This window comes from Oryx dammah, unplaced genomic scaffold, assembly GCF_014754425.2.
Source record: "Oryx dammah isolate SB20612 unplaced genomic scaffold, SCBI_Odam_1.1 HiC_scaffold_19, whole genome shotgun sequence".
In the NCBI taxonomy this organism is placed as follows: domain Eukaryota; kingdom Metazoa; phylum Chordata; class Mammalia; order Artiodactyla; family Bovidae; genus Oryx; species Oryx dammah.
Genome location: NW_024070203.1, coordinates 33,686,249 through 33,712,767, shown reverse-complemented (window position 1 = coordinate 33,712,767; position 26,519 = coordinate 33,686,249). Strand labels below are relative to the sequence as shown.

Genomic DNA, 26,519 nt, shown 5'->3' with positions numbered 1-26,519 from the left:
ACTGGAAAAGACCCTGATTCTGGGAAGGATTGGGGGCAGGAGGAGAAGGGAACGACAGAGGATGAGATGGCTGGATGGCATCATTGACTCAATGGACATGAGTTTGGGTGAACTCCGGGAGTTAGTGATGGACAGGGAGGCCTGGTGTGCTGCAGTCCATGGGGTTGCAAAGAGTCGGACACGACTGAGCGACTGAACTGAACTGAACTGAACACATGGGAGAGACGAAAACTGAGTAACCTGCCAAAGTGGGCAAAGATCTCCCCTTCAACACAACCTTCTGCTAAAAACAAAAGAGGAAGTTGAGGGTGGGGAGGTTACCAGAAAAAGCACAGGAATCAAGGGTGATGTTGATGCAGATTTAAGTCCTGGTCTTCTCAACTGATAAGAATTTCTGGAGATTTAGTTATCCTCTTCTTCCTGGTATAGAGAGGGAGTTGTTGCTCAGTTGCTCAGTTATATCCAACTCTTTGGAACCCCATGGACTGTAGCCTGCCAGGCTCCTCTGTCCATGGGATTTCCTAGGCAAGAATACTAGAGTGGGTTGCCATTTCCCCCTCCAGGGGATCTTCCAAACCCAGGGATCCAAGCGGCGCCCCCTGCTTGGAAGGTGGATATTTTACTACTGAGCCACCGGGGAAGCCCACAGAGAGAAAGATATCCTTACAAATAAAGGTGTTTCTTACATGGTTTTCAGAGTCCTTTCCACATTGGCTGTAGCTCAGACAATAATCAGGTTAAAACAAGTATTGTGCCAGCGAAATATGTTTTAGGGTGGCAAATTCTGCTCACCTACAACAGCTATCCACAAAACAGGTGGGAGATGTTTGGAGTCCACTTAGGAAGTTTTAGCAAGATGGTAGATGAAAACCCTGAGAATAATTGCCCAAGAAGGGAAGAAAAGCAGCTTCCTTCTGCCTGCATCATCACATCCCTGAAGCCAGCGTTGCTCGGCACCAAGAAGGAACTTCCCAGCTAGAAAGAGCTCCCTCACCAGGAGAGGAAGAGCTGGGTAAGTGACCTGCTCCTCCCACCTCTAGGGGCACCGTGCAAACACCCAGCTTTGTCTTCACCCCCGCCCCTCACCCAGACCAGCAAAACTGAGCCGTATAGAAGCAGCTGCCAAGGAGAAAGAAAAGCAGAGGCTATTATTAGCAGACACACAAAGGGAGAATTTATAGTTCACTGAGACTTGCTTTGTAGAAAACCTTAGCGGATTTAATCACTGACATTGAAGCCAACGCTGACACCGCAGGTGTTCATGATACTATGCAGGGCCCTGTAGGGCTGCTCCTGGGCACAAGGCCTTTGTGTCCCCCATTTCTTTGATTACAGGAAACAGCCCTCATTCAACCTCCATGACCTTCCCTGAATTCCAATGGGCAGATTCAAGTAGTTGTTAATTATGAAAGGGAGGTGATAGGAGACTTGGGATAAACAATCAAGAGCACTTGAGACAGGTCCTGTTTCCCCAGCCAGCTGAGGTGGGAGGTAGATGTCCATCGCCCCCTACCCCAAACCCCACCAACCCCTGCCAAAGTGATTAGAGATTCATTCCCTGTGGACCAACACTCCAAGAGGAGAATAGCAAGACAATTGAGAGTGGAGGCTGGGCCCTGCGCAAACCACATATTTCTCATTGTGGAAGTCAGGAGACCTCCCCAACCACACATGCACAGAAAGGCTCCTTGAAGCTCAAAGGGGAAATGATGTTAACTAATGCCAGGCTACCCAGACGCCTTTGTGTGTGCACATGTGGGAGGATCCTGAGATCGGGATCAAATATGTGATCCTGAGATGCTGAGATCACAGACAAATATGGGCTGTGAATCAAGCAAATCAAAATGATTGGCCAAAGGAAACCTGGAAGAAATGTTCCATAAAAGTAATTCAACCTGAGGTAGAAATTACTGGGCAGTCAGTGTAGAACTCTGAGACCTCAGTCTTGTTTTCAGTAAACATCCCACTCCATTGTTCTGAATTCCTGGAATATGTCTTTAGTCTGATAAATTCTCAGCACTCGGTTCCAGTTCAGTTCAGTTCACTCACTCAGTCATGTCCAGCTTTTTGCGACCCCATGGACTGCAGCACGCCAGGCCTCCCTGTCTATCACCAACTCCTGGATCTTGCTCAAACTCATCTCCATTGAGTCAATGATGCTATCCAACCATCTCATCCTCTGTCATCCCCTTCTCCTCCCACCTTTCATTTTACCCAGCATCAGGATCTTTTCCAAGGAGTCAGTACTTTGCATCAGGTGGCCAAAGTATTGGAGTTTCAGCTACAACACCAGTCCTTCCAATGAATATTCAGGACTGATTTCCTTTATGATGGACTGGTTGGATCTCCTTGCAGTCCAAGGAACTCTCAACAGTCTTCTCCAACACCACGGTTCAAAAGCATCAATTCTTCGGCACTCAGCCTTCTTCACAGTCCAGCTCTCACATCCATACATGACCACTGGAAAAACCATAGCCTTGACTAGACAGACCTTTGTTGGCAAAGTAATGTCTCTGCTTTTTAATATGCTGTCTAGGTTGGTCATAGCTTTTCTTCCAAGAAGCAAGCGTCTTTTAATTTCATGGCTGCAGTCACCATCTGCAGTGATTTTGGAGCCCCCCAAAATAAAGTCTGACACTGTTCCCACTGTTTCCCCCATCTACTTCTCATGAAGTGATGGGACCAGATGCCATAATCTTCATTTTCTGAATGTTGACCTTTAAGCCAACTTTTTCACTCTCCTCTTTCACTTTCATCAAGAGGCTCTTTACTTCCTCTTTATTTTCTGCCATAAGGGTCGTATCATCTGCCTCTCTGAGGTTATTGATATTTCTCCTGGCAATCTTGATTCCAGCTTGTGCTTCATCCAGCCCAGCATTTCTCATGATGTACTCTGCATAGAAGTTAAATAAGCAGGGTGACAATATACAGCCTTGATGTACTCCTTTCTTGATTTGTAACCAGTCTGTTGTTCCATGTCCAGTTCTAACTGTTGCTTCTTGACCTGCATACAGATTTCTCAGGAGGCAGATCAGGTGGTCTGGTATTCCCATCTCTTTCAGAATTTTCCACAGTTTGTTGTGATCCACACAGTCAAAGGCTTTGGCATAGTCAATAGAGCAGAAATAGATGTTTTTCTGGAACTCTCTTGCTTTTTCCATGATCCAACAGATGTTGGCAATTTGATCTCTGGTTCCTCTGCCTTTTCTAAATCCAGGTTGAACATCTGGAACTTCATGGGTCATGTACTGTTGAAGCCTGGCTTGGAGAATTTTGAGCATTAATTTGCTAGGATGTGAGATGAGCACAATTGTGCAGTAGGCTGAACATTCTTTGGCATTGCCCTTCCTTGAGATTGGAATGAAAACTGACTTTTTCTGGTCCTGTGGCCTTCGCTGAGTTTTCCAAATTTGCTGGCATATTGAGTGTAGCACTTTAACAGCAGCACCTTTTAGGATTTGAAATAGCTCAACTGGTATTCCATCACCTCTGCTAGCCTTGTTTGGGGTCTCCTGCATTGCAGGCAGATTCTTTACCAACTGAGCTATGAGGGAAGCCCCTCAGATACAGGGAAGGTCAGTAATCAACCTCTTTTCGTATGCCTGAGGGAAAAACAACTGGTGATCTTTAATCTTAAACCCATACATCTGGTAGTAAAATGGCCCGGGGGTATGAAAAAAGGGTGGTAACTTAATCCAAGGACCAAGAGAAGCCATAAAGATGTTAAGTGTCTTGACCTTTAAATTGATTGGTTAGAAATAACATGATTTAAGGAAGGATATACAAACTGTTGTAAGTCCTGCCTTGGGGGGACTCTACCCCCTCTCAGTGTCTATGCCAAGAGCCTAGTATTTTCCTCCTCTTTCAGTTCATTTCAGTTCAGTTCATTTCAGTTCAGTTCCGTTCAGTCGCTGAGTCGTGTCCGACTCTTTGCGATCCCATGAATTGCACCACGCCAGGCCTCCCTGTCCATCACCAACTCCCGGAGTTCACTCAGACTCACATCCATCGAGTCCGTGATGCCATCCAGCCATCTCATCCTCTGTCGTCCCCTTCTCCTCCTGACCCCAATCCCTCCCAGCATCAGAGTCTTTTCCAGTGAATCAACTCTTTGCATGAGGTGGCCAAAGTACTGGAGTTTCAGCTTTAGCATCATTCATTCCAAAGTAATCCTAGGGCTGATCTCCTTCAGAATGGACTGGTTGGATCTCCTTGCAGTCCAAGGGACTCTCAAGAGTCTTCTCCAACACCACAGTTCAAAAGCATCCATTCTTCGGTGCTCAGCTTTCTTCACAGTCCAACTCTCACATCCATATGTGACTACTGGAAAAACCATAGCCTTGACTAGATGGACCTTTGTTGGCAAAGTAATGACTCTGTTTTTCAATCTGCTATGTAGGTTGGTCATAACTTTTCTTCCAAGGAGTAAGCATCTTTTAATTTCATGGTTGCAGTCACCATCTGCAGTGATTTTGAAGCCCCCCAAAATAAAGTCTGACACTGTTCCCACTGTTTCCCCATCTATTTCCCATGAAGTGATGGGACCAGATGCCATGATCTTCGTTTTCTGAATGTTGAGCTTTAAGCCAACTTTTTCACTCTCCTCCTTCACTTTCATCAAGAGGCTTTTTAGTTCCTCTTCACTTTCTGCCATAAGGGTGGTGTCATCTGCATATCTGAGGTTATTGATAGTTCTCCCAGCAATCTTGATTCCAGCTTGTGCTTCTTCCAGCTCAGCGTTTCTCATGATGTACTCTGCATAGGAGTTAAATAAGCAGGGTGACAATATACAGACTTGACGTACTCCTTTTCCTATTTGGAACCAATCTGTTGTTCCCTGTCCAGTTCTAACTGTTGCTTCCTGACCTGCATATAGGTTTCTCAAGAGGCAGGTTAGGTGGTCTGGTATTCCCATCTCTTTCAGAATTTTCCACAGTTTATTGTGATCCACACAGTCAAAGGCTTTGGGATAGTCAATAGAGCAGAAATAGATGTTTTTCTGGAACTTTCTTGCTTTTTCCATGATCCAGCAGATATTGGCAATTTGATGTCTGGTTCCTCTGCTTTTTCTAAAACCAGCTTGAACATCTGGAAGTTCACGGTTCATGTATTGCTGAAGCCTGGCTTGGAGAATTTTGAGCATTACTCTACTAGTGTGTGAGATGAGTGCAATTGTGCGGTAGTTGGAGCATTCTTTTGCATTGCCTTTCTTTGGGATTGGAATGAAAACTGTCCTTTTCCAGTCCTGTGGCCACTGCTGAGTTCTCCAAATTTGCTGGCATATTGAGTGCAGCACTTTCACAGCACCATCTTTCAGGACTTGAAATAGCTCCACAGGAATTCCATCACCTCCACTAGCTTTGTTTGTAGTGATGCTTTCTAAGGCCCACTTGACTTCACATTCCAGGATGTCTGGCTCTAGGTGAGTGAGCATACCATCATGATTATCTTGGTCATGAAGATCTTTTTTGTACAGTTCTTCTGTGTATTCTTGTCATCTCTTCTTAATATCTTCTGCTTCTGTTAGGTCCATACCATTTCTGTTCTTTATTGAGCCCATCTTTGCATGAAATGTTCTCATGGTATCTCTAATTTTCTTGACGAGATCTCTAGTCTTTCCCATTCTGTTGTTTTCCTCTATTTCTTTGCATTGATCACTGAGGAAGGCTTTCTTATATCTTCTTGCTATTCTTTGGAACTCTGGATTCAGTTGCTTATATCTTTCCTTTTCTCCTTTGCTTTTTGCTTCTCTTCTTTTCACAGCTATTTGTAAGGCCTCCTCAGACAGCCATTTTGCTTTTTTGCATTTCTTTTCCTCCTCTTTAGTAAATCCTATTCACTTGCTACCCTGAGTGTTTGCATGTTTGTGGGTTCCATTCTTTGGCTCCATGGACAAGAACTCGGATTCCTGTCTCAAAACTGCCATGAGGGTGTGACTGTTTCTCACCAAGCCCACCTGTGGGTCTATCCATAGGTACTGTAGTCTTTTCTTCAGTACAGTAGTGAAACTTTACTGGTTTCACTACTTTGCATCTTTGTGGTCCCGTTTCTGCAAAGCTGAAGGGCCAGGGCCTTGTCACTGACCACTGATTTAGTGGCTAAAATTCAGTGCTCTCACCACCACGACCTGATGCTCAGCCTCTGACTGGGAACCAAAGCCCTGCTTCAAGCTGTTGCAGGCAGAGGCCACCTGAGATCATTATGAGTTTATTTTAACATTTTCATTACCTTTTGAAGTAAATGCATTATATGTAAGAATAATAGAGGAGTTGTGCCCTGTCTGTATGCAGCAAAATGTACCTTGAAGCCTGGCCTACCGGGAGACCATGTAAGGTGCTGAAGATCCCTCTGCCTGGTTGCGTTTGTGCTCACAGTGAGGACCCCACTACTGTGAGGGAGAAGGTGCCTGGGTACCCTGACTCTTGGCATTGCTCCTGACTGACACGAAGCAACAATGCAGCGGGCAGCCAGCTCCTCATGCAGTGATGGAGATTCCTACCGCAAGCATGTCTGAAGGCCGCCAATTAGGAGAAAAACAAAGTCCATGGCTTTGCAGATATTTTAGCAAATAAGGCCTAATTAGAGGGGGAACATTCTTTGTTTTGGTGACTCTCACTTGTTTTCACACATAAAGAAAATCCTGACAACACTCCCATTATGGGCTTTCCTTTGTCCAGGAGAGAGGCTGTGTTCTTGTGGAAAACAGACTTCACACACCCTGTAAATGCTGGGGGCCGGGGAGGGTTTGGGGGTGAGGTGGGAGGCCCTGGAGACAGTGACCAGGCCCACACTCCACTTAACAGATTTCGCTCCTCAGAGAGTGTTTTGAATATCCTGGTGTCCAGAGCTCAAGCCAGTCTCCCGTTGCTGACAATACAGTCAGTATTTTCTGATCTCATTAGGTGGTTCAGTATGTGCTCTGTGCGTCTCCGGGGATGATGGGGGATTTCTGCTGGTTCAGATGCTCCAGACCAGCAACCAAACCTAAAGAATACGTGACGTTCCTGCCAGCCGCATTTTAAAATATGTGAACCTTTTAACCCTTCTATTCTAGAATTTTGACTGTAATATTTACAGACTTTTTATAATAGTAGTGCTGCCAACATATCTTGTGGCTTCCTGGTGGCTCAGTAGTAAGGAATCCACCTGCCAATGCAGGAGACATGGGTTCAGTCCCTGAGTCAGGAAGATCACCTGGAGAAGGCAAGAAAAAGTCAAGATGCATGAAGAAGCCTTTGATTGATTGAAGGGAAATTGCAAAAGGATCTGGGTTTTGCGGGAATCCTAAAAGCTTCATCATCATATGCATATGTATATGATCACGAGTGGGCTTCCCAGGTGCCACTAGTGGTAAAAGAACCCATCTGCCAATGCAGGAAAGATGCAGGTTCGATTCCCGCGTTAGGAAGATCCCCGGAGTAGGGTATGGCGACCCACTCCAGTATTCTTGCCTGGAGAATCCCATGGACAGAGGAGCCTGGTGGGCTACAGTCCATGGGGTTGCAAAGAATCAGACACGACTGAATAGGTATGCACAAGTATCTTCATTTTTTAAAAAAGTATTCTTTGTCATTGATTAAGAAAACATTTTACTTGTATCAAGTCAAATCCAATTCTTAATTAGTGCAAAATAAATAGACCATTACCATTCCTGTTATTTCTGTACAAATAACCAAATTAGGGTGACCGCTTGACCGTATAATGAATTGTTTGGGCTCAGCTGTTCCATAGAAAAAAGAGCCAATTTAACATTAGAATTGTTCTTTGAAGCATATAAGTATGTTGATAATGAGTCTGAAGTTTAAACATTTTCTCACTATGACAATTGAGAGAAGTTCATAGGAAGCCAAAACAGGGGTTTTCTGAGGATAAAAGGGTGTTGCCTATGTAGAGAATGTGATGTCTCAGGTAATCCCAACTATATCCATGTTTATCCTCCAGAATCTCTTTACTATAGTGGTCACTTTCCCAAAATGTACACACAGGACATGCTCAGTCGCTCAGTCATATCTTACTCTTTGTGACCCCATGCACTGTAGCCCACCAGGCTCCTCTGTCCATAGGATTCTCCAGGCAAGAATACTGGAATGGGTTGCCTTGCCCTACTCCAGGGGATCTTCCTGATCCAGGGATCGAACCTGCATCTCTCCTGCATTGGTAGATGGGTTCTTTTACCACTAGCGGCACCTGGGAAGCCCACTCATGATCATACACATATGCATATGATGATGAAGCTTCTAGGATTCCCACACAACCCAGATCCTTTTGCAATTTCCCTTCAATCAATCAGAAGCATCTTCAAGCATCTTGACTTTTTCTTACGCTCTCTGGAGTCTATCAGCACATGTTGTGAGCTTGACCTTCAGAACACATCAGGGATTTAAACACTTCTCACAACACCCCACCTCACCCCCACTCTGGGGCCAGCACCATAAGCTGCTCCTGGGATCTTTTCTAAATCTTCCAAACTGGTGTCTGAAACTTCTGCCTCTTCTCTGAACTTGACATCAGAGGGATGCCGTTCAAACCTAGGCCACGTCTTGCCACTCCTCTCTCTGCTCAACACTAGCCCCCAACATGGTGCCCCCTTTCAGTCTGAGCAGAAACCGAAGAACTTGCTGTTCCCACCAGCTCTGCAGGCCCTGGCTTTCCATCTCTGCTCCAGCCACTCTGGTCTCTGCATTATTCCTCAAGTGCGCCGAGCAAGTCTGTCTCTGGACAGTCACACCTCCTGTCTTCTCTCCCTGGAGCCCCGTCCTCAGGTGTCCATACAGGAACTTCACCCCTGCTCCAGTCTGGCCCAGTGAGAGCCTGCCCTGCCCTCTTACCTAAACCCCCCACGTGCTCTTTCATCACATTATACCCCCGTTTCTCTCCGTTATCTCTTCTTCTTTAGTGATTTATTTCTGTCTGGCTGCGCTGGGTCTTCGTCGCTTTTCTCAAGCTGTCTCCTGTTGCTGTGAGCAGGGTGCTCTTCGCTGCGGTGCCAGTGCCTCTCCCTGCAGCGGTTCTCTTGCGGGGGCAGACTCTAGGTGCTCGGGCTTCAGTGGCTCTAGAGCACAGGCTCAGTAGCTGTGGACACAGGCTTAGTTGCCCTGAGCCATGTGGGATCTTTCCGTGTGCCACCAGGGAAATCCTCTCCTTTATTTTTCACTCCTCACCACTCATGACTCTCCGCACTATATATTTTACATACTTCCTGTGTTTTTTTTCCATTCCCCCAACTGTGCTGGCAGGCCACTTGATCTGCTGTGTTCACTGCCTGACCTCCGGAATCTAGAACAAGGTGTATAGTGCATTACAATTTAAAAGGTGGCACTTCCTTGGTAGTCCAATGGTTAAGACTCTTGCCTGGAGAATTCCATGGACAAAAAAGCCTGCAGACTGCAGTCCATGGGGCCACAAAGAGTTGGACACGACTGAGCGCCTGAGTACACACACACACACACACACACACACACACACACAGCAATATTCAGTAAAGGAAAAAGAGGCATGTAAGAGCAAGGCAAACCGGGGAAGGTGAATTTGGGAAACCTATGATCAGCCTGGAATTCTCCTCTGAGCACATGCCAATGAGAACAAATTAGTGTCCACCTCAGTCTGCCTCGTTCTAGGTGTGAAGATACAAGCTGTCAGGTGATGTAAGAATATTGAGTGAAAGAGCTGGTCACACTTGGGGGTCAGGGGCTGGGAGTTTATCCCTGAGGCTTCCTGCTATCTGTTCTGCCTCCTCCTGGAGATGGCAAAAGGCCCTGAGAGGAAGCACTCAGGTCCCAGTGATGCCTGCCTCTCCTCCTTGTTCCTGCCACTTCCCCTATTTCTCATTCTGCAGGATTATTTTTCTCCTTACTTCTTCAGGTAAAACTCAGCATAATTTGCCAGATGTATATTAAATAAAAGATGCTGACCTTATATTTCAAACTGTAAAATTGAAGGTCTTACTATGCTAGTTATGGACAATAATAAACTTCTATCCATACAAGAAAAAAGAAAGAAAACAGTAACTTACTCACACATTAGTATTTCAATGATGCATTTCTATGCCAACCAAATCCACATTTTGACAACTGTGAGATATTTTTCTTCCAAGGTGACTTTTAACTTAACTTTTTAAATCAAAAGCCACGGGAAACTAATTACTGATAAAGGAGAAGATTCAAATCTATTCCCCATGTTGTCAGATGAGTAAGTGTTAGATTCTGTCCATCTGATTAAAGGCTGACTTTCTGAGTCCAGAGTGGAACTAGACAGAAGTTATTCTTGCTCTGAATGAGATGCTTTGTGTTGAGACAAATTCATGAAGTGTGATTAAATGAGCTTTAATACCACCTCTTGTCCTATTTTGGTGAGGTTCAGTTCAGTTCAGTTGCTCAGTCGTGTCTGACTCTGTGACCTCATGCACTGCAGCACCCCAGGCTTCCCCGTCCATCACCAGCTCCCAGAGCTTGGTGAAACTCACATCCATTGAGTTGGTGATGCCATCCAACCATCTCATCCTCTGACGTCCCCTTCTCCTTCTGCCTTCAATCTTTCCCAGCATCAGAGTCTTTACCAATGAGTCCGTTCTTTGAATCAGGTGGCCAAAGTAGTGGAATTTCAGCTTCAGCATCAGTCTTTCCAATGAATATTCAGGACTGATTTCCTTTAGGATGGACTGGTTGAATCCCCTTGCAGTCCAAGGGATTCTCAAGAGTCTTCTTCAACACCACAGTTAAAAGCATCAGTTCTTCGGTGCTCAGCTTTCTTTATATTCCATCTCTCACACCCATACATGACTACCGGAGAAACCAGTAGTTTTGACTATAGGAACTTTGTCGGCAAAGTAATGTCTCTGCTTTTTAAGTGAGGTTTAATATCTTTGCTTTTTCTGGTGAGGTTAAAGTTTACAAATTCTTACCATCGCACCATCCTACACAGGCAGGAACTGTTGGTGGGGAGAGGAAGTGATTGTCCTGCAAGTCTGGGCCTCCAGAGGAACCTGGCTTCCATCGACTTGTCAGAAGGTCAGTCTGGGCAGAGACCAGCAACCCAGCACTGCAGTGCAGCCCAGTTTCAATAGGACTTTTGGCGGTTATGGAGATGTTCATCACTGTGATTGTGATGCTGATATCAGCTTTATATGGTCATCATGTGCTAAATTGTTTCAGTCGTGTCCAACCTCTTTGCAACCCACTGTAGCCCACAAGGCTCCTCTGTCCATGGAATTCTCCAGGCAAGAATACTGAAGTGGGTTGCCATTCCTTTCTCCAGGGGATCTTCCCAACTCAGGGATCGAACCCAGGTCTCCCACATTGCAAGCAGATTCTTTACCATCTGAACCACCAGAGAAATCGAGAATAGAAAATACTGAAGTAATCTATCAGTACATTGGCAAGATAGCTGGATGGAAGGAATGATAAACTAGAAGGAAAAAGCCCCTCCATGAAGACAAGAAACAGCAACCCCTGTGACTTACACTAGGGGTCCACAACCTCTGGGATCTAATGCCTGATGATCTGAGGTAGAGCTGATGTAGTAATAATAGAAATATAATGCACAATAAATGTAATGGGCGTGAATCATCCCAAAACCATCCCCCAACTCCCGGTCTGTGGAAAAATTGTCTTCCGTGAAACTGGTCCCTGGTGCCAAAAAGGTTGGGGACCACTGACCTAGACTATTTTGATGTCAAGCAGACAAATGGTCCTTGTCAACCAGAGCAGCTATAGGTGTCTTAATGGTGCACACACCATGCACTGAGCTCCCTTTAGATCATAAACGCTGACAGCTCCCAAGGCTCCAGCGGCTCCCATGGTCCCTGTTATATTGAGACCCGGGACATTACCTTGGCAGGGTGAAGGTTTAAAAGGCTCATCTGGAAGAAAAATATGCTGCCCTAATTGGGAGAATGGACTGGCTGACCTTGCAGGGAATCTCCAGCTCCTCCCTCTCAAATCTCCCATGGATGAGAATTCATAAGAATAATCCCACTCTAACACAAACTGGGAACCAGTCACCCTCTGGTACTTGCACTTAAATTGTTTTCAATTTACTTTGTCACTGAAAGGCAAAGTTGTTGAACCCTTAAAGTAGGAATATGCATGATTTTTCTAAGTGTAAAATAAACTTTAAGAATTTATTCTATAAAAGTTATTTATATTACCTTACGAAATTATTTAAGTAGGAAAATAAACGCAGTGCTTAAAAATTCCAAATGCCACAAGTCCTAACACATTAAATAAACAGAGTAAGCAAGACAAGTGTTTTGTTAATTGCTGCAGATTGAGAAACTGACAGCATAAGACTCAGATGGGAAGAGGGACGAGGCTGAGGTACCACGTGATGCAGCCACGGCCACCCCCTGAGAACAGGCTGGCTCGCATCAAGATGAGAGATGAGAAAAGGACAGGTCATAGGTGTATTTTGAAGCTAGAAGTGATGGGGTTTTTGACAAATTGGATGTAGAATACAAGAGAAAGAGAGAAGTCAAGGATGACACCAAGTTTTTGGCCTTAGCTGGAGGGATGGAGTCACTGACCAAGAAAAGAAATGTGCAGGGAACCACAGTAAAGCTGAGATGCCTGTAAATAGCTTATATCTGAAATGTCAAGTAAGTGTTGCAGAATTAAGTCTGGCATTTTAAAGGGAGTTGGAGTCCAGACATACATTTAGAAATTGTAAGCATGCATTTAACTGTAGATGGCGTGTAAAGCCATGAGCCGGACTGAGGGTAAACACAGCCTTGAGAAAAGGTGAGATCTGAGAACAGAGTTCTGGACACGGCAGTGTTTCCAGATTGTAGCAAAGGACTCATAAAGTGAGTGGTCAGAGCAGCAGCAAAATAACCAAGGAAGAGGAGTATCCTTCAGCCAAGTAAAGAGTGTCTCAGAGAGGCATGCTCACCTATGCTAGAAACTGCTCACAGCCTGAATGCGTTGAGAATGAGAAGCCATCACTGGGTTTAGCCCATGAAGTTACCCCACAAAGTCATGATTAACGTTAGCAAAGGTGCTTTTGGTGGAAATTGAGGGATAGAAGCTTTGTTCATGTGGGTTGAGAATATTTATATTTATATTATAAATATAAAAGAATATCACTTACATGTAGAAACTGAAAGTACGACACAAATGAACGTACCTACAAAACAGAAACAGACTTGGAATAGAGAGCAGATTTGTGGTTATTAAGGGGGGCTGTGGGAAGGGTGGAGGGGGAGTTTGGGATGAGCAGATACACACTATTATATAGAGGATGAATAAGCAACACAGACCTACTGTATAGCACGAGGAAGTATATTCAATATCCTGTGACAAACCATAAAGAAAGAGACTATATATATGTGTGTATGTGTGTGTGTGTGTGTGTATAACTGAGTTACTGTGCTATACAGCAGAAATTAACACACAACAGTATAAATCAACTGTATGTCAATAAAATACATTTTTTTAAAAAATAAAAATTAAAGAGAAAAGGGGATTTCTTGTTCCAGCAAAGATCCTGTTCCTACCTCTTCCAACTAAAAAGCCCAGATAAAACAAGCACGCCTAGGAGGACTCTGGAATGCAGAAAGCAGGAGGGCAGCCCAGGGACCCTAGGTTGAGCAGCACCAGGTGCCCTGAGTTCCTAGGCAACAGACACCTTACTCCACTCTGACCTAGAATTGCCAGCAGCATGGACTCAAAGGGCTCCGAGGAAAGCCTGCTCCCTGGCCAGGGGACTGGGAAGGTTTAACACTGGAAAACCTTTCTGGCAATATTCACTCTCCTTCAGCCACACTCCAGAAGGAAGCTTGCACCCCTTCCCACTGCTCCACCCCTGTGGTTCCACAGGGCTGAGCAAGGACCCAAGCTTCCACCTCACACCCCTGCCCAGGATACTGATGGCAGTGCCCGATCCCCGCATGGCATGGAGCTGTCTGTGCAGCCCTGAGGGGTTCAGCCTCCATGCCCGACTCCCCTGCCAGAGTGTTATCCGTGGGCTGAATGTGGAGCAGCATTCCATGCTGAAACTTATCAGTTCCTCTCACAATGAATGACTGAAGGCAAATCTTACATGCTGTCCCTAAACCTTCAACCAGAGAGCAATAATATCAATAACACAGTCTGTTTCTGAGATGTCAGGGAATTAAATGGGAAATTCTCTTCAAGGAGCTCCCATACTTGAAACCTGGAGGATCCCAATAAATAAATGTCAGTAGCTTTCACAAGACCGTCTTCTAGTTTGTATCTGTTGGTATTAGGTTTGTCTTTTGGTATGGGAACACATCCACAGTTTTTGCTAAAAAGAGATATAAACGCAGACTCCCCCCAAAATACAGCCCTTTAATCATAACTGGCAAGCTGCACTTCATCTTTGAGGTTACATCTCTGCCTCTTTGAATAAAAAGCTATTTCCGACGAGTGGCAAGTTCTCAGAAAAAGTCATCATTTATAAACATTGAAAGGCTTCTGTTGTTTTTCATACTAGCAAACAGTGAAGAGAAAGTACCATAGGCCAGAACTCATCTTCCCTTTTCTATAAGTTTTTGAAGGCAATCAAATAGCACCAAGTCAGAGAGATACTTTTTTACCTCTTCAGCTTTTCTTTGACTTGAAATTTAAAACTTAACACTAAAGGCATAATGAAAAAAAAAAGAATAAACTGAACTTCATCAGAATTTAAAACTTTTGTGCATTAAAGGGCACTATCAGGAAAGTTAAAAGACAACCTACAGAATAGGGAAAACTGTTCTTGCAAATCATATACCTGAAAGGGTCTAGGATCTAGAATCTATAAAGAATGTCTATAACCCAACAACAAAAAGACAAATGACCCAATTTAAAAATGGGCACATATTTAGATCCACAAGGCATTCTATTTCTGTAATTACTGTCTTTCAATTAAAATCTTCCTATTAATCTTCTGCTCAGCTTTGGAGGGGCTTCCCTTGTAGCTCAGTTGGTAAAGAATCTGCCTACAATGCAGGAGACCTGGGTTCGATTCCTGGGTTGGGAAGATCCCCTGGAGAAGGAAATGGCAACCCATTCCAGTATTCTTGCCTGGAGAACCCCCTGGAGCCTGCCAGGCTCCTCTGCCCATGGGGTCACAAGAGTCGGACATGACTTAGCAACTAAACTACCACCACCACCATCAGCTTTAGAATCCCCAGATAAATGCAGATTTAACAATCAATGCAACAGTGTTTTTCTTTAGGAGTTCAAAAATGAAGAACTCTGTGAAATATGACAGTGACAGATGTAACTAGTACGTGCATATACACATTCATATACACGTGCATATACACATTCATATACACGTGCATATACACATTCATATACACATGCATACATTCATAGAAATAGGCCAAAGATTTTAGTAGACATTTCTCCAAAGAAGATATGCAAGTGGCCAACAAGCACATGAAACCATGCTCAGTGTCATTAGTCATTAGGGAAATACAAGTCAAAAACCACAATGTGATACCACTTCATACCCACTAGGAGACTATAATTTTTTTTAAAGAGATAATACGTGTTGGTAAGAAGGTAGATAAATTAGAACCATTAGCCTCTACCATTTGGATATGAGATGGTACCACCACTTTGGGAAAGGGTCCTTCAGTTCCTCAGCAGGTTAAATAGAGAGTCACTACACGACCCAGCAGTTCCATTCATTTTCGCCTAGGAGAAGTGAAAGCATGTCTGCATAAAAACTTGCACCTGAATGTTCATGGTAACATTATTTATAACAGCCAAACACAGAAAGTGTAGACTTCAAATGTTCATCAGCTGAAGTACTGACACATTTTACAGTGTGGATGAACCTTGAAAACATATTGAGTGAAATACGTCAGACCCCAAAGGTCACATATTCTATGATTCCCTTTATACAGCGTATCCAGAATAGTTACAGACTGGTGGTTGCCAGGAGCTAGGGAAGAGGAGGTAAGAAAGGCTGCTTAGTGGACACAGGGTTCATTCTGAGTGATGAGAATGTTTGGGGCCAGACAGAGGTGGTGGCTGCCCGACTTTATGAAGGTACTAATTATCAATCGTTCATTTTTAGGTTACATTTCTATTATGAGACTTTCACTTCAATTTTTTACAAGAATTTAAATTAAATGGAGATTAAATTGTGGTGAGCCTTGAAGGATATGATAAAGGTTTTAGACTGGGTCCTTTAATAATACAGAACATTTCCTAAAGTATTTTTAAAACAAAGTTAACACTTAGGAAGAGTCATTTCTTATGTATGTCGTGTTTATCCAAGAGCAAAACATCCAGTTCAGAAGCAGAGCATTCAATCAGCTTGCTGTTCCAATGAGGCTCCCCAGTTGTCAAGACTGATTTTTCTCTCATTTTCCCCCCCATTTAATGAGACTGATAAGCAGGGAGGCTAGTTCTGTACTCAATTATATGTAATCACAGAAGCTCTTTCAATCTTTAAACAAGAATCATTTTATGAGCACCTGAGATAAAAATGAGGTTTGGAAACTGATTTGTGATGACCTGGAGAGAAATCGATGCAATTAGTGAGGAGTGCAAAGCTCAGGTCAATGAGTCAACAGAGGCGTGGGGATAGAGAGGAGCAGGCTGGAGACAGAAATGAGTCAAAGAACTCGGGGGACAGCCTGCGAGTCCTGCCAGCTGCAGCCTGTAGGGACGTCTGGACAGGGCTCAGCTCTTGCAAAATCGAAATGAGGGACCTTGTTTCCTTAAGAGTCTGGCAATTGGAGCCATAACTCAGGATGAAAGCAGATTCCTGGCTTCTCAGCCAAGAGCAGGCTCTGAATCTGTTGGGTTTTACTGGGTCTATATAGTTCTCTGCTGCTGCTGCTAAGTCACTTCAGTCGTGTCCGATTCTGTGTGAACCCACAGACGGCAGCTCCAGGCAAGAACACTGGGGTGGGTTGCCATTTCCTTCTCCAACGCATGAAACTGAAAAGGGAAAGTGAAGTCGCTCCCTCGTGTCCGACTCTTAGCGACCCCATGGACTGCAGCCTACCAGGCTCCTCCCTAATTAGTCACATTTTTGCCTTCAGATCAACAGAAGAAGAGAAAAGGCAATCGAAGCCGAGGCCCTGAGGGTGACTGCTGGCCACAGTGAAACCCGTCTCCAGTCACCGGGGCCCAATGATATGAGGGGCTCCAGTGTAGGGAACCTGTTTTTTGTTTGTTTTCTTAAAAAAAAAATTTTTTTTTTAAATTTCAAACTCTTGTTTATGACTCAAAATTCTAATCTTTAGGTTCCCTAATATTTTCAGAGCTTTCCTTGAGAATCTTTTAGCGGACCCTGACTGATAACATTTAATCCTTCCAGCATCTGTTGAAATACATTATGTCTACTGGTCTCTCTGTATCGATGGCCCTGCTGGGCCATTTGTTGTTGTTCAGTTGCTGAGTCATGTCCTACTCTTTCCGACCCCTTAACTGCAGCACACCAAGCTTCTCTGTCCTTCACAATCTCCTGGAGTTTGCTCAAACTCATGTCCATTGAGTCAGTGATGCCTTCCAACCATCTCATCATCTGTGCCATCTATTGAACAAAGTATTAACAGAGGAAGAAATCCAGGAATTCAACTTATGCTGAAGATATGAAGTTTAATGATATTTAAGGCATATAACCTTTTTTAAAAAGCCATTTATCTTTGCTATTACTGAATAAATATGCCCTTTCCATAGAATGCACAATCTCAAAACTAAAGGTTTTATGAAACCTAAATAAACAGAAAATAATCTTGAGGTATTACAAAGGGGTTTTACTTTTATGAAAGAGCATTTCCATTATTTTTTACTTTTTTTCTTGAAGAGTTTTCTGAATAGTCACAGTATGTTTTTGTCTGTCATGCCCCTTACATGAAAGTATAGCAGTTTCAAATAAAATAAATTTCAGTTCTTTGCTTAACTGGGGAAGACTTTTTCATTTAGATTTTCTCATACTCCTTGTAGTTACAAAATGAGTAAAAAACTACTTACACAAATCCCTGTGCACAAATACTTATAGCAGTTTTCTTTATAATTGCTAAATCCTGGGAGCAACCAAGATGTCCTTCAGCAGGTAAATGGATTAACAAAGAGCAATACATCTAGGCAATGTCATTCAGCACTAACAAGAAATGAGCTCTTGGGAATTCCCTGGCAGTCCAGTGGTTAGAACTTGGTGCTTTCACTGCCATGGCCTAGAATTAGTCCCTGGTGGGGGAACTAAAATCTCACGGCATGCTCAAAAAAGACAGTTTTCAAGGCATGAAAAGACATAGAGGAAACTTATGTGTATTTTACTAGCTGAAAGACACCAGTATAAAAAGACAGCATACTGTATGATTTTACCTATTGCTTGCTTAGGGTTTCTCAGGTAACGCAGTGGTAAAGAATCCACCTGCCAAAGCAGAATACACAGGTGACTCAGGTTTGATCCCTGGGTTGGGAACATCCCCTTGAGGAGGAAACGGCAACCTACTGCATTATCCTTCCCTGGAGAGTGCCAGGGACAGAGGAGCTTGGTGGGCTACAGTCCACGGCGTGGCAAAGAGTCAGACACAACTAAGCCACTGAGTAAGCAAGCAGAATCACTAACTGAAACAAGCCAGTATAAAAAGGCTGCTCCTGCTGCTGCTAAGTCACTTCAGTTATGTCCAACTCTGTGCGACCCCATAGACAGCAGCCCACCAGGCTCCTCTGTCCCTGGGATTCTCCAGGCAAGAATACTGGAGTGGGTTGCCATTTCCTTCTCCAATAAAAAGGCTACATACCATATAATTTTACTTATAAGACTTCCTAAAAAGGCAAAACTGTGGAGACAGTAGAAAGATCAGTGGTTGCCAGAGTTTGGGGAAAGAAGGGTGAGAAGGTGGAGCACTGGGGATATGGCAGGGATTTCAAGGTGGGAGGCCTGGAACTACCCAGTACGAGTCTATAACGGTAGACATGGGTCATTATACAGTTGTCCAAACAGTGTACAACTCCAAGAACAAACCATACACGGTGTAAGTGATATGTATGTAAGCCCAAGTTCACTGGAGACCTTCAGGGAAATTGTTGCTCTCTGTATATAGGTGTGACCTCTGCCTCTCTCCTTTTCTTTCTTTCTGAAAGGAATACAGAAAAGAGGCTGGACTTGTGATGATGAAGTGGCAAGAAAACAGCTTGTGTTAAGAATGGTGCCGGGAAGTCTTTAAAGGACCCAGGGACTTCACTGGTGCTCCAGTGGCTCAGACTCCGTGCTCCCAACACAGGGGGCCCAGATTCAACCCCTGGTCAGGAAATTAGATCCCACATGCCACAACTAAGAACCTGCGCACCACAAAGAAGATCCAGGATAGTCAAATAAATTAAAAAAAAATTTTTTTTAAAGGGCCCCAGACGTTCAAAGCATCTTGGGACCATTGCATCAACTCTGTACTGCTGACTCCTGACTTATCAGAAAAATTGGCCTCTATCAAAGGAGTTATATGGAGACCAATGTTACTCAGTTATTGCTTATTAATTACTGATAGGCTAATCTATTTTATCGTTAATTATCTAGGTTTATCAATATCCATATAGCAGAATTAAGGTTAAGTTTAAATTGATTGTGTTTGGAAAAATCAAAATGTTTGAGGTAACATAAAAATAATGTCCAAATATAGCAATTGTTAAGTTAAAATCCTGAAGTTTAAATCCTGTGGACCTAACTATAGAATTAAATATTAAATTCCCTAGTAATTGTATCCAAGTGTTAGCCCTTCAGTCATGTCTGACTCTCTGTGGCCCCGTGGACTGTAACCGGCCAGGCTTGTCTGTCCATGGAATTCTCCAGGCAAGAACACTGGACTGGGTCGCCATTCCCTCCTTCAGTGGGTATACCTGACCCAGGGATCACACCCAGGTCTCCTGCATTGCTGGCAGATTCTTTACAATTCAAGTAATTATGTTAATCCTCTGTATTTTTAAATACATAAAATGTATTTTTAAAAAATTATGTATTTTTAATACATAATTACTTAAACTGTTTCAGGCCAGGAAAAAAAAAAAATTATGTATTTTTAATACATAATTACTTAAACTGTTTCAGGCCAGAGTTATCTTAATTATGGATATCTGTTTTAAGAATAAATCTACAACTATAAATATTTTTAATTTTGTGGGTTGAACTTTGTAATTTTTATTTTACAGAAATGTTACATAGTCATAAGAATTTCTGTTCTGAAAGAAACCTAGTGAAATTACTTATATAAAAGATCCAATTGGCTTGAATAACTTTTTTCTTAGAAAAATTATCTCAGTGCGCCCTCTGGTGGCTTTTCTCAAAAATAGACTTTAATCTACTCAAGTTGAAAATTTACGGAAACTAAACAATTGATTGCAAGGAGATCGAACCAATCAGTCCTAAAAGAAATTAGTCCTGAATATTCATTGGAAAGATTGACGCTGAAGCTGAAATTCCAATACTTTAGCCATCTGATGCGAAGAACGGACTCACTGGAAAAGACCCTGATGTTAGGAAAGGTTGAAGGCAAGAGAAGGGGATGACAGAGGATGAGATGGCTGGATGGTATCACTGACTCAATGGACATGAGTTTGAGCAAGCTCCAGGAGTTAGTGATGGACAGGGAAGCCTGGCGTGCTGCAGTCCACGGGGTAGCAAAAAGTCAGACAGGACTGAGCGACTGAACTGAAACAATTGATATGAAAATAGGTACAAATGATAAACTATGGAAAAAACTCTCTGAACTCTAACCGCCTCGATTTAAAGATACTCATTTATCCCTCCGTTCAAAAACGTTCATCGAGTATCTGCTGTTAAAGATGAAAAGTGAAAGTGTTAGTCACTCAGTCGTGTCTGACTCTTTGTGACCCCGTGGACTGTAACCCACCAGGCTCCTCTGTCCATGGGATTCTCCAGGCAAGAATACTGGAGTGTGTTGCCATGCCCTCCTCCAGGGGATCTTCCCACCCCAGAGACAGGACCCAGGTTTCCTGCATTGCAGGCAGATTCTTTACAGTCTGAGTCACCAAGGAAGCGCCCCCTACCGGGAAAGAGTTCCCAATAAAGATATTCTGTTCCAGCCTGGGGAGCGTGCAGTTCACGGATCCTGACGTTTCTCAGAGATGCCAGTTTACCTTTTCTTCCTTTTCCCCATCTTTTTTTCTTTTCTTTTAATTGATATGATAGAATATCTTTGTATAACCCTATATGTTTTAAATACATGTAGCTTGCCCTAAACTTAAGGACAGTATCCTCCGTTGTGAAATACCAATGTGTATGCTGACAATTTAAGCCATTTCTCTTCCCTTCTCACTCTCCACACAAGCTGCTCAAATATTCAAGAAATGAATGAAATAACAAGCTTATTATCCTTTTTCCATCCAGCATATGACCCAGGGTTTTTGTGCTAATTGGCAGTTTTACATCATTTTCACAATCAACCAAAATAAAAAGGTGAGGGGATTTCACCCTTAACCTTATCCTGTCAAGTTCTTCTATCTATTCATTGCTTATCCATTAGATAAAATTTCCCTGAAGGCAGTGTTTTTAAAATTAATGACATATAAATGCTAAGGTGACTGAATTATGGATTCATGTTCTCAGAAATAGAATATTAACTCTCCACACAGAATGTTTCAGCTTTTATTTTAACCAGAGCTTCCTTGCCATGGACAAGCAGAATTTCTGCATTTCTCTAGAGAATGCCTAAGCACGTACATTACATAACTGCACTAAGTAAAACCAAGTAGACATTTTAAAATAACAGAAGTGGTAGAACCGAACAACACAGTTTACAGGAAGACTGCAAAAATTCAACACAGAGTTAAAAGGCTACTGGCATAGTTATTCTGCTTGGTACCTAAGTCATAAGAAGGTAACCTGAGACTTATAGCCTGGAGTTCTACATGCTATTATGAAGGCAACGACCTAGAAACAATGATACAACCATTTATCCAATGATGTAGAAGGCCAGGAGGAAACAAGTGCTGGGTCCCATTTAATCGTACACACATACAAGGATGCCAGGCCAGGCCTGGCTGCATGGACAATGCAGCTGTGTCAGTCCTGTGTTTTTTTCCAGTGATCTTCTTGTAGATTCAAAGACAGCCAGGCTGATCTGCGTGTATGTATGTGGCAGGGGGTGGGGGGGTGGGAGGGGTGGGGGGTGTGGGGGGGTGGTACCACATCAATAGGCAGGTCACATGGCTCTGGCCCGATGTGTATGCCGAGGATGTCAAAGTACAGTCACTGAGTTTACGAAGACAGATGAGGCTTCAAATCTGGGTTTGTGGCAGAATATTCACTTTGCTTTTTGTCCATCACCTCAAAGGATGAGCAGTTACTCTACACTTACATTTTTAACATTGAAAAACTACTGAGGAGTCACAAAATAATTTTGTGAGTCACGAAGAAAGTAAATAGAATGTTTCCAAGAAACGTGAAAGATACTAAAATGAATTTGAAGAGGGCTCTGAAACCCACCAGCAGAGCACTGTTCAAATGCCATCAAAATGAACTGAAAATAGAAAACCATATTCTGAAGCTATTAATACTATTACTTGTCACCCAAGGTATGTTTCTAAATTTACATTTTCTAAACTGATAGCTATGAATCACCCCGTTGTTCCTAATAGCTTTGAGAGCCAAGGAAGCAATTCTTACTCATGAAAATCAGGAAGGGAGTTAGTGTCTTCCTTGGGGGAAAAAAAAAAAAGAACTCCCTTCCTGATTTTCCATTTCATTCATTTTGTTAAAAGTATTTTAAAGCTAAGAGAAAGTGGTTAATGTCCATTAATCTAAGTTAACAAATCCTGCCACACCAGCAACACTACTTTAGATCACACCTAATCCTGACTGTAGGAAACAACTACTTTTAGAAATTTTCATTCCTGTTTGGAATTCATCCTAAAGGGAAAAACTCTTTTAAAACACTCATTAATGACTGGAGTCTGGTTAATGCTCTGCCCTCAAGTCTGAAGACTATAGATGGCTGGGCAAAGCCAATGTCAGTCCTCTCTATTAATTCACTTTTGTCTCCTGTAAGTAAAGATAAAATACAGATAGGGTGCTGTCTGGTTTCCTTTCTCAGCTTGGACCAGGTCCCTGTGGAAAGGAACCCAGGAGAGGTTATTATTATAAAGTCTCATCATTTCAGCTCCCTCTGAGGCAAAGAGGATGAAGCATATGAGGAGAAAGGGAACGCTGGAATGGATGCGCATCTCCTCTTGATCTCATTAAGTCCACAAAAGCCTGTGAGATTAGTACACGTTTTAGTACGCGTTTTTGTGCACGTTTTAGTACACACATATTTATAAAGTTCTCAACCTCGAAAAGCAATATGCACACAAAGAATTGCAACGAACTGCTCCAAGCTGTACTAGAGGTCGTCGGGGGCAGAGGGGCATAGGGGGATTGAATCCCTCTGCAGAGGGAAGCAATGACGAGTAACCGAGCCACGGAAAGAGCGGCTTCGCAGGTGCGCTCGCTCACCTGTACACACAGCGCTGTTTGGGATGCTCGGCGCCTGCAGTGGCTCCACCAGGGGGCGCCGCAACCCTGCCGGGGACTCGGCTCCTGGCCTTTCCGGAGCCTGGCGCGCGGGGCTCCGCGGTGACCACAGGAGTGGGAAAGTGGAAGGGCTAAGAGAGAAGTGGCTGGGACACGAAGGGTTTATCACCGCTTTTATATTAATAACTGCTGTGTAGACATCACAGCCCATTTCCATCCTCCTTCACCCAAAGCCCCGGCTTCCGCTAGACGCGCGCGCGCGCACACACACACATTCACACACACACACACATTCACACACACACACACACGCATACACACATTCATCCTCTGCCCCGCCACCCGAGGTGCTCTGTGTCCCCCGCGAAGCCCGGGCGGCCTCAGCCTCTCTCCAGTTCGGCGAGGTGGGAGCGCCCGCGCACACCGGGACCCTCTTCCCCCGCGGTGAGAGCGCGCGCAAAAGCGCCAGGGGCCCGTGCCAGGGTGCTCTCCAGCTGGAGCAGCGCAGATGGTCGCTGCTGGAAATCAGAGAAGCCTTGCGTGGAGCCGACGCCAGGGCGCCCGCAGCATCCTCGGGCCTCTCCCCTGACGGCGCCGAGGGCTCCTCCTAGATCCGGGCTGCGCTCGGCTGGGGCGGGAGGCTAGAGGGGAATGGGAACAGGGTCTCAGCATCACGACCCCCTTCCTCCTCTCCCGTGTCAAGCTTAGGGGTTGCCTCGGTGCCCTTGGGCATTAGGCAGCCGTCTGTGCGCTGTCAGCCGCAGCGGTCCCCAAGCTCCGCGCGCTCCCGCAGCACCCCGAGGCCTCGGCAAATTCATATTGCGCGCGCAGCCACAGAGCTTCCGAGGCCGGAGGTCCCGGGACAGGCCCAAGAATCCGCATCTCTAGCAAGCTGGGAGAGGGGTTGCGGGGGTGGCGCGGGTCGGGAACCACCCTGAGAGACCCCGAACGCCGGCTCCTCGCCATCGGGCTCAGGAGGCGGCGCGGCATGCCAGCAGCTGGCGGAGGCTCCGGCGGAAGCTGTCGTCCAGGAAGGCGTAGAGGAAAGGGTTGAGGCAGCTGTTGGCGTAGCTCAGGCTGGTGATGAAGTAGGACACGGCGATGACCAGCGGCGTCTGCGGGAGGTCGGTGGTGAGCGCCACCACGGTGCTCAGGTGGTAGGGTGTCCAGCAGAGGAGGCACACGGCCAGGATGGCCACTACCAGGACGGTCACCCGCTTCTTGGCGCGGTCCAGGGCCTTGGCGTGGCTGTCGAGGCGTATGGCGCGCAGCCGGCACAGCAGCGAGGTGTAGAGGACGCAGATGGTGGACACTGGGATGGCGAAGCCGAGCACCAGCGTGTACAGGCGGCTCGCGCGCCACCACAAGGCCTCGGGCTGCGGGAAGACCAGCACGCACTGGCGCCGGCCCTGCTCCTCGTCGAGCCGCGCGAACACTGCGAAGGGCAGCACCACCAGGGTCGCGACCCCCCAGACGGCCAGGCTCACCGCGCGCGCGGCGCCATACGTGCGGCCGGCCACCCGGCGAGACTCGGCGGTGGCCAGCACCACCAGGTAGCGGTCGGCGCTCATGACCGTGAGGAAATAGAGGCTGGAGAAGGTGTTGTACTGGTCGACGGCCACGACGAGCTTGCATAGGAGTTCCCCGAAGGGCCAGCGCCGCAGCAGAAAGTCAGCGATGTTGACAGGCAGCACGAGCGTGAAGAGCTCGTCGGCCACGGCCAGGTTGAGGATGAACAGGTTGGTGACGGTCTTCCTGCGCGGCGCCCGCAGCAGCACGAACAGCACCGCCGAGTTGCCCGCCAGTCCCACAGCGCAGATCATCGCGTACACAACGGGCACGGCCACGGCCAGCGGCGGCGGCAGCGGCGGCGGCGGCCCGGACGCGTTGGGGCAGACGAGAGTGGGTGCGGGCGCGGGGCACGACGTGTTGGCGCGCTCCGGCCCCCAGTACGACGCGTTGTGCATCCTGGAGAGGACAGAGTCTCAGTCTTCTCCGCCGCTGCCCCGCGGGGGCTCTGCGGTCCCGGGGACCCGACCCGCGCTCCGAGCTAGTCTCCGGCCTTCCAGGGGAGGCCCGTTCCCGCCGCCCTCTCCGCGCACCAGCGCCGCGGGGCTGAGAGGCGGAATGGACGGAGGGCACCCGGGAGGCTTGTGGACCACGCGCAGCTCTGCGGAGAAGAGCAGTTTCGGAGGGAGCGGGGGCCGGCTCCCAACCTGCACCACGTGATCGCTCTCGGCCACCTGTTGAAATCTTCCTCTGACCTGTTGGCTACATCAAGGAAGTGCTAGAGAAAAGAGTCCTTACCTTTATAGGAAAAACACAAACCCACTTCCCCTACCTGAGCTCCCACCCCGCCCCCGGGGGTCCGAGTCAGCCCAGAGAGTCCTGCAGAGGCCAGCTTGGGTCCCACGAGGTTCCGTGCGCCCCCGGGAACAGCGCGCCCAACAACAGCCGCTGGCTCACCCGGCAGATGCGGGGACCCGGTCTGTGTCTTCGCGAGCTGGCGGGAAAGGCAGCGGCAGCGCGTGCGGGCTGCGCGCCCCCTCCCGGTGTGAGCCCCGAGGCGTCTGCGGGAGCCTCCGCGGGACCCGCCTCGCGCCTGGCAGCCGTGGGCTGGTGCAACCCAGACCGGGCGCCCTGGAGATCAGACCGCCGCCCCTAGCGCCCAACCGCAAGCAGAATAGGTCTTGAACTGAGAATCGCATTACCCGAAACTTAAGGAATCACTTTCTTCCTTCCAGGAGTGTGACCTCACTCTGTTTGAAAAACTCTTCTGTTAAGACTTAAATGAAAGAAAAGCAAAGTTAGAGTCTGTTTTAAAAGGAGAGAAATGCAGTCGAGGCTCCCATTCCAGTTGTTTTTTTTTTTTTTTTTAACACTCTACCCCCAATTTATTTTTGTTTAGTCGCTAAATCGGGCGGACTCAGTGCGACCCCATAACTGTAGCCGCCAGGCTCCTCTGTCCATGGGATTCTCCAGGCAAGAATACTGGAGTGGGTTGCCATTCTCTCCTCCAGGGGATCTTCCCGACCCAAGGATGGAACCTGGGTCTCCAGCAATGGCAGGTGGATTCTTTACCA

At 45.8% G+C, this 26,519-nt stretch overlaps 1 protein-coding gene across 1 annotated transcript; it reads right to left on the bottom strand.

Annotated features, from left to right (window-relative positions):
* Positions 1 to 24,407: 24,407 nt before the first annotated feature.
* On the bottom strand, positions 24,408 to 25,403 carry NPBWR1 (neuropeptides B and W receptor 1). The gene has a single exon (XM_040261215.1). It carries the CDS (start codon positions 25,401 to 25,403, stop codon positions 24,408 to 24,410), a length of 996 nt encoding a protein of 331 aa, XP_040117149.1.
* Between the last annotated feature and the right edge of the window lie 1,116 nt (positions 25,404 to 26,519).

Coding starts and splice junctions, on each gene's coding strand:
- NPBWR1 (XM_040261215.1), bottom strand. CDS start 25,403: ATGCACAACGCGTCGTACTGGGGGCCGGAGCGCGCCAACACGTCGTGC.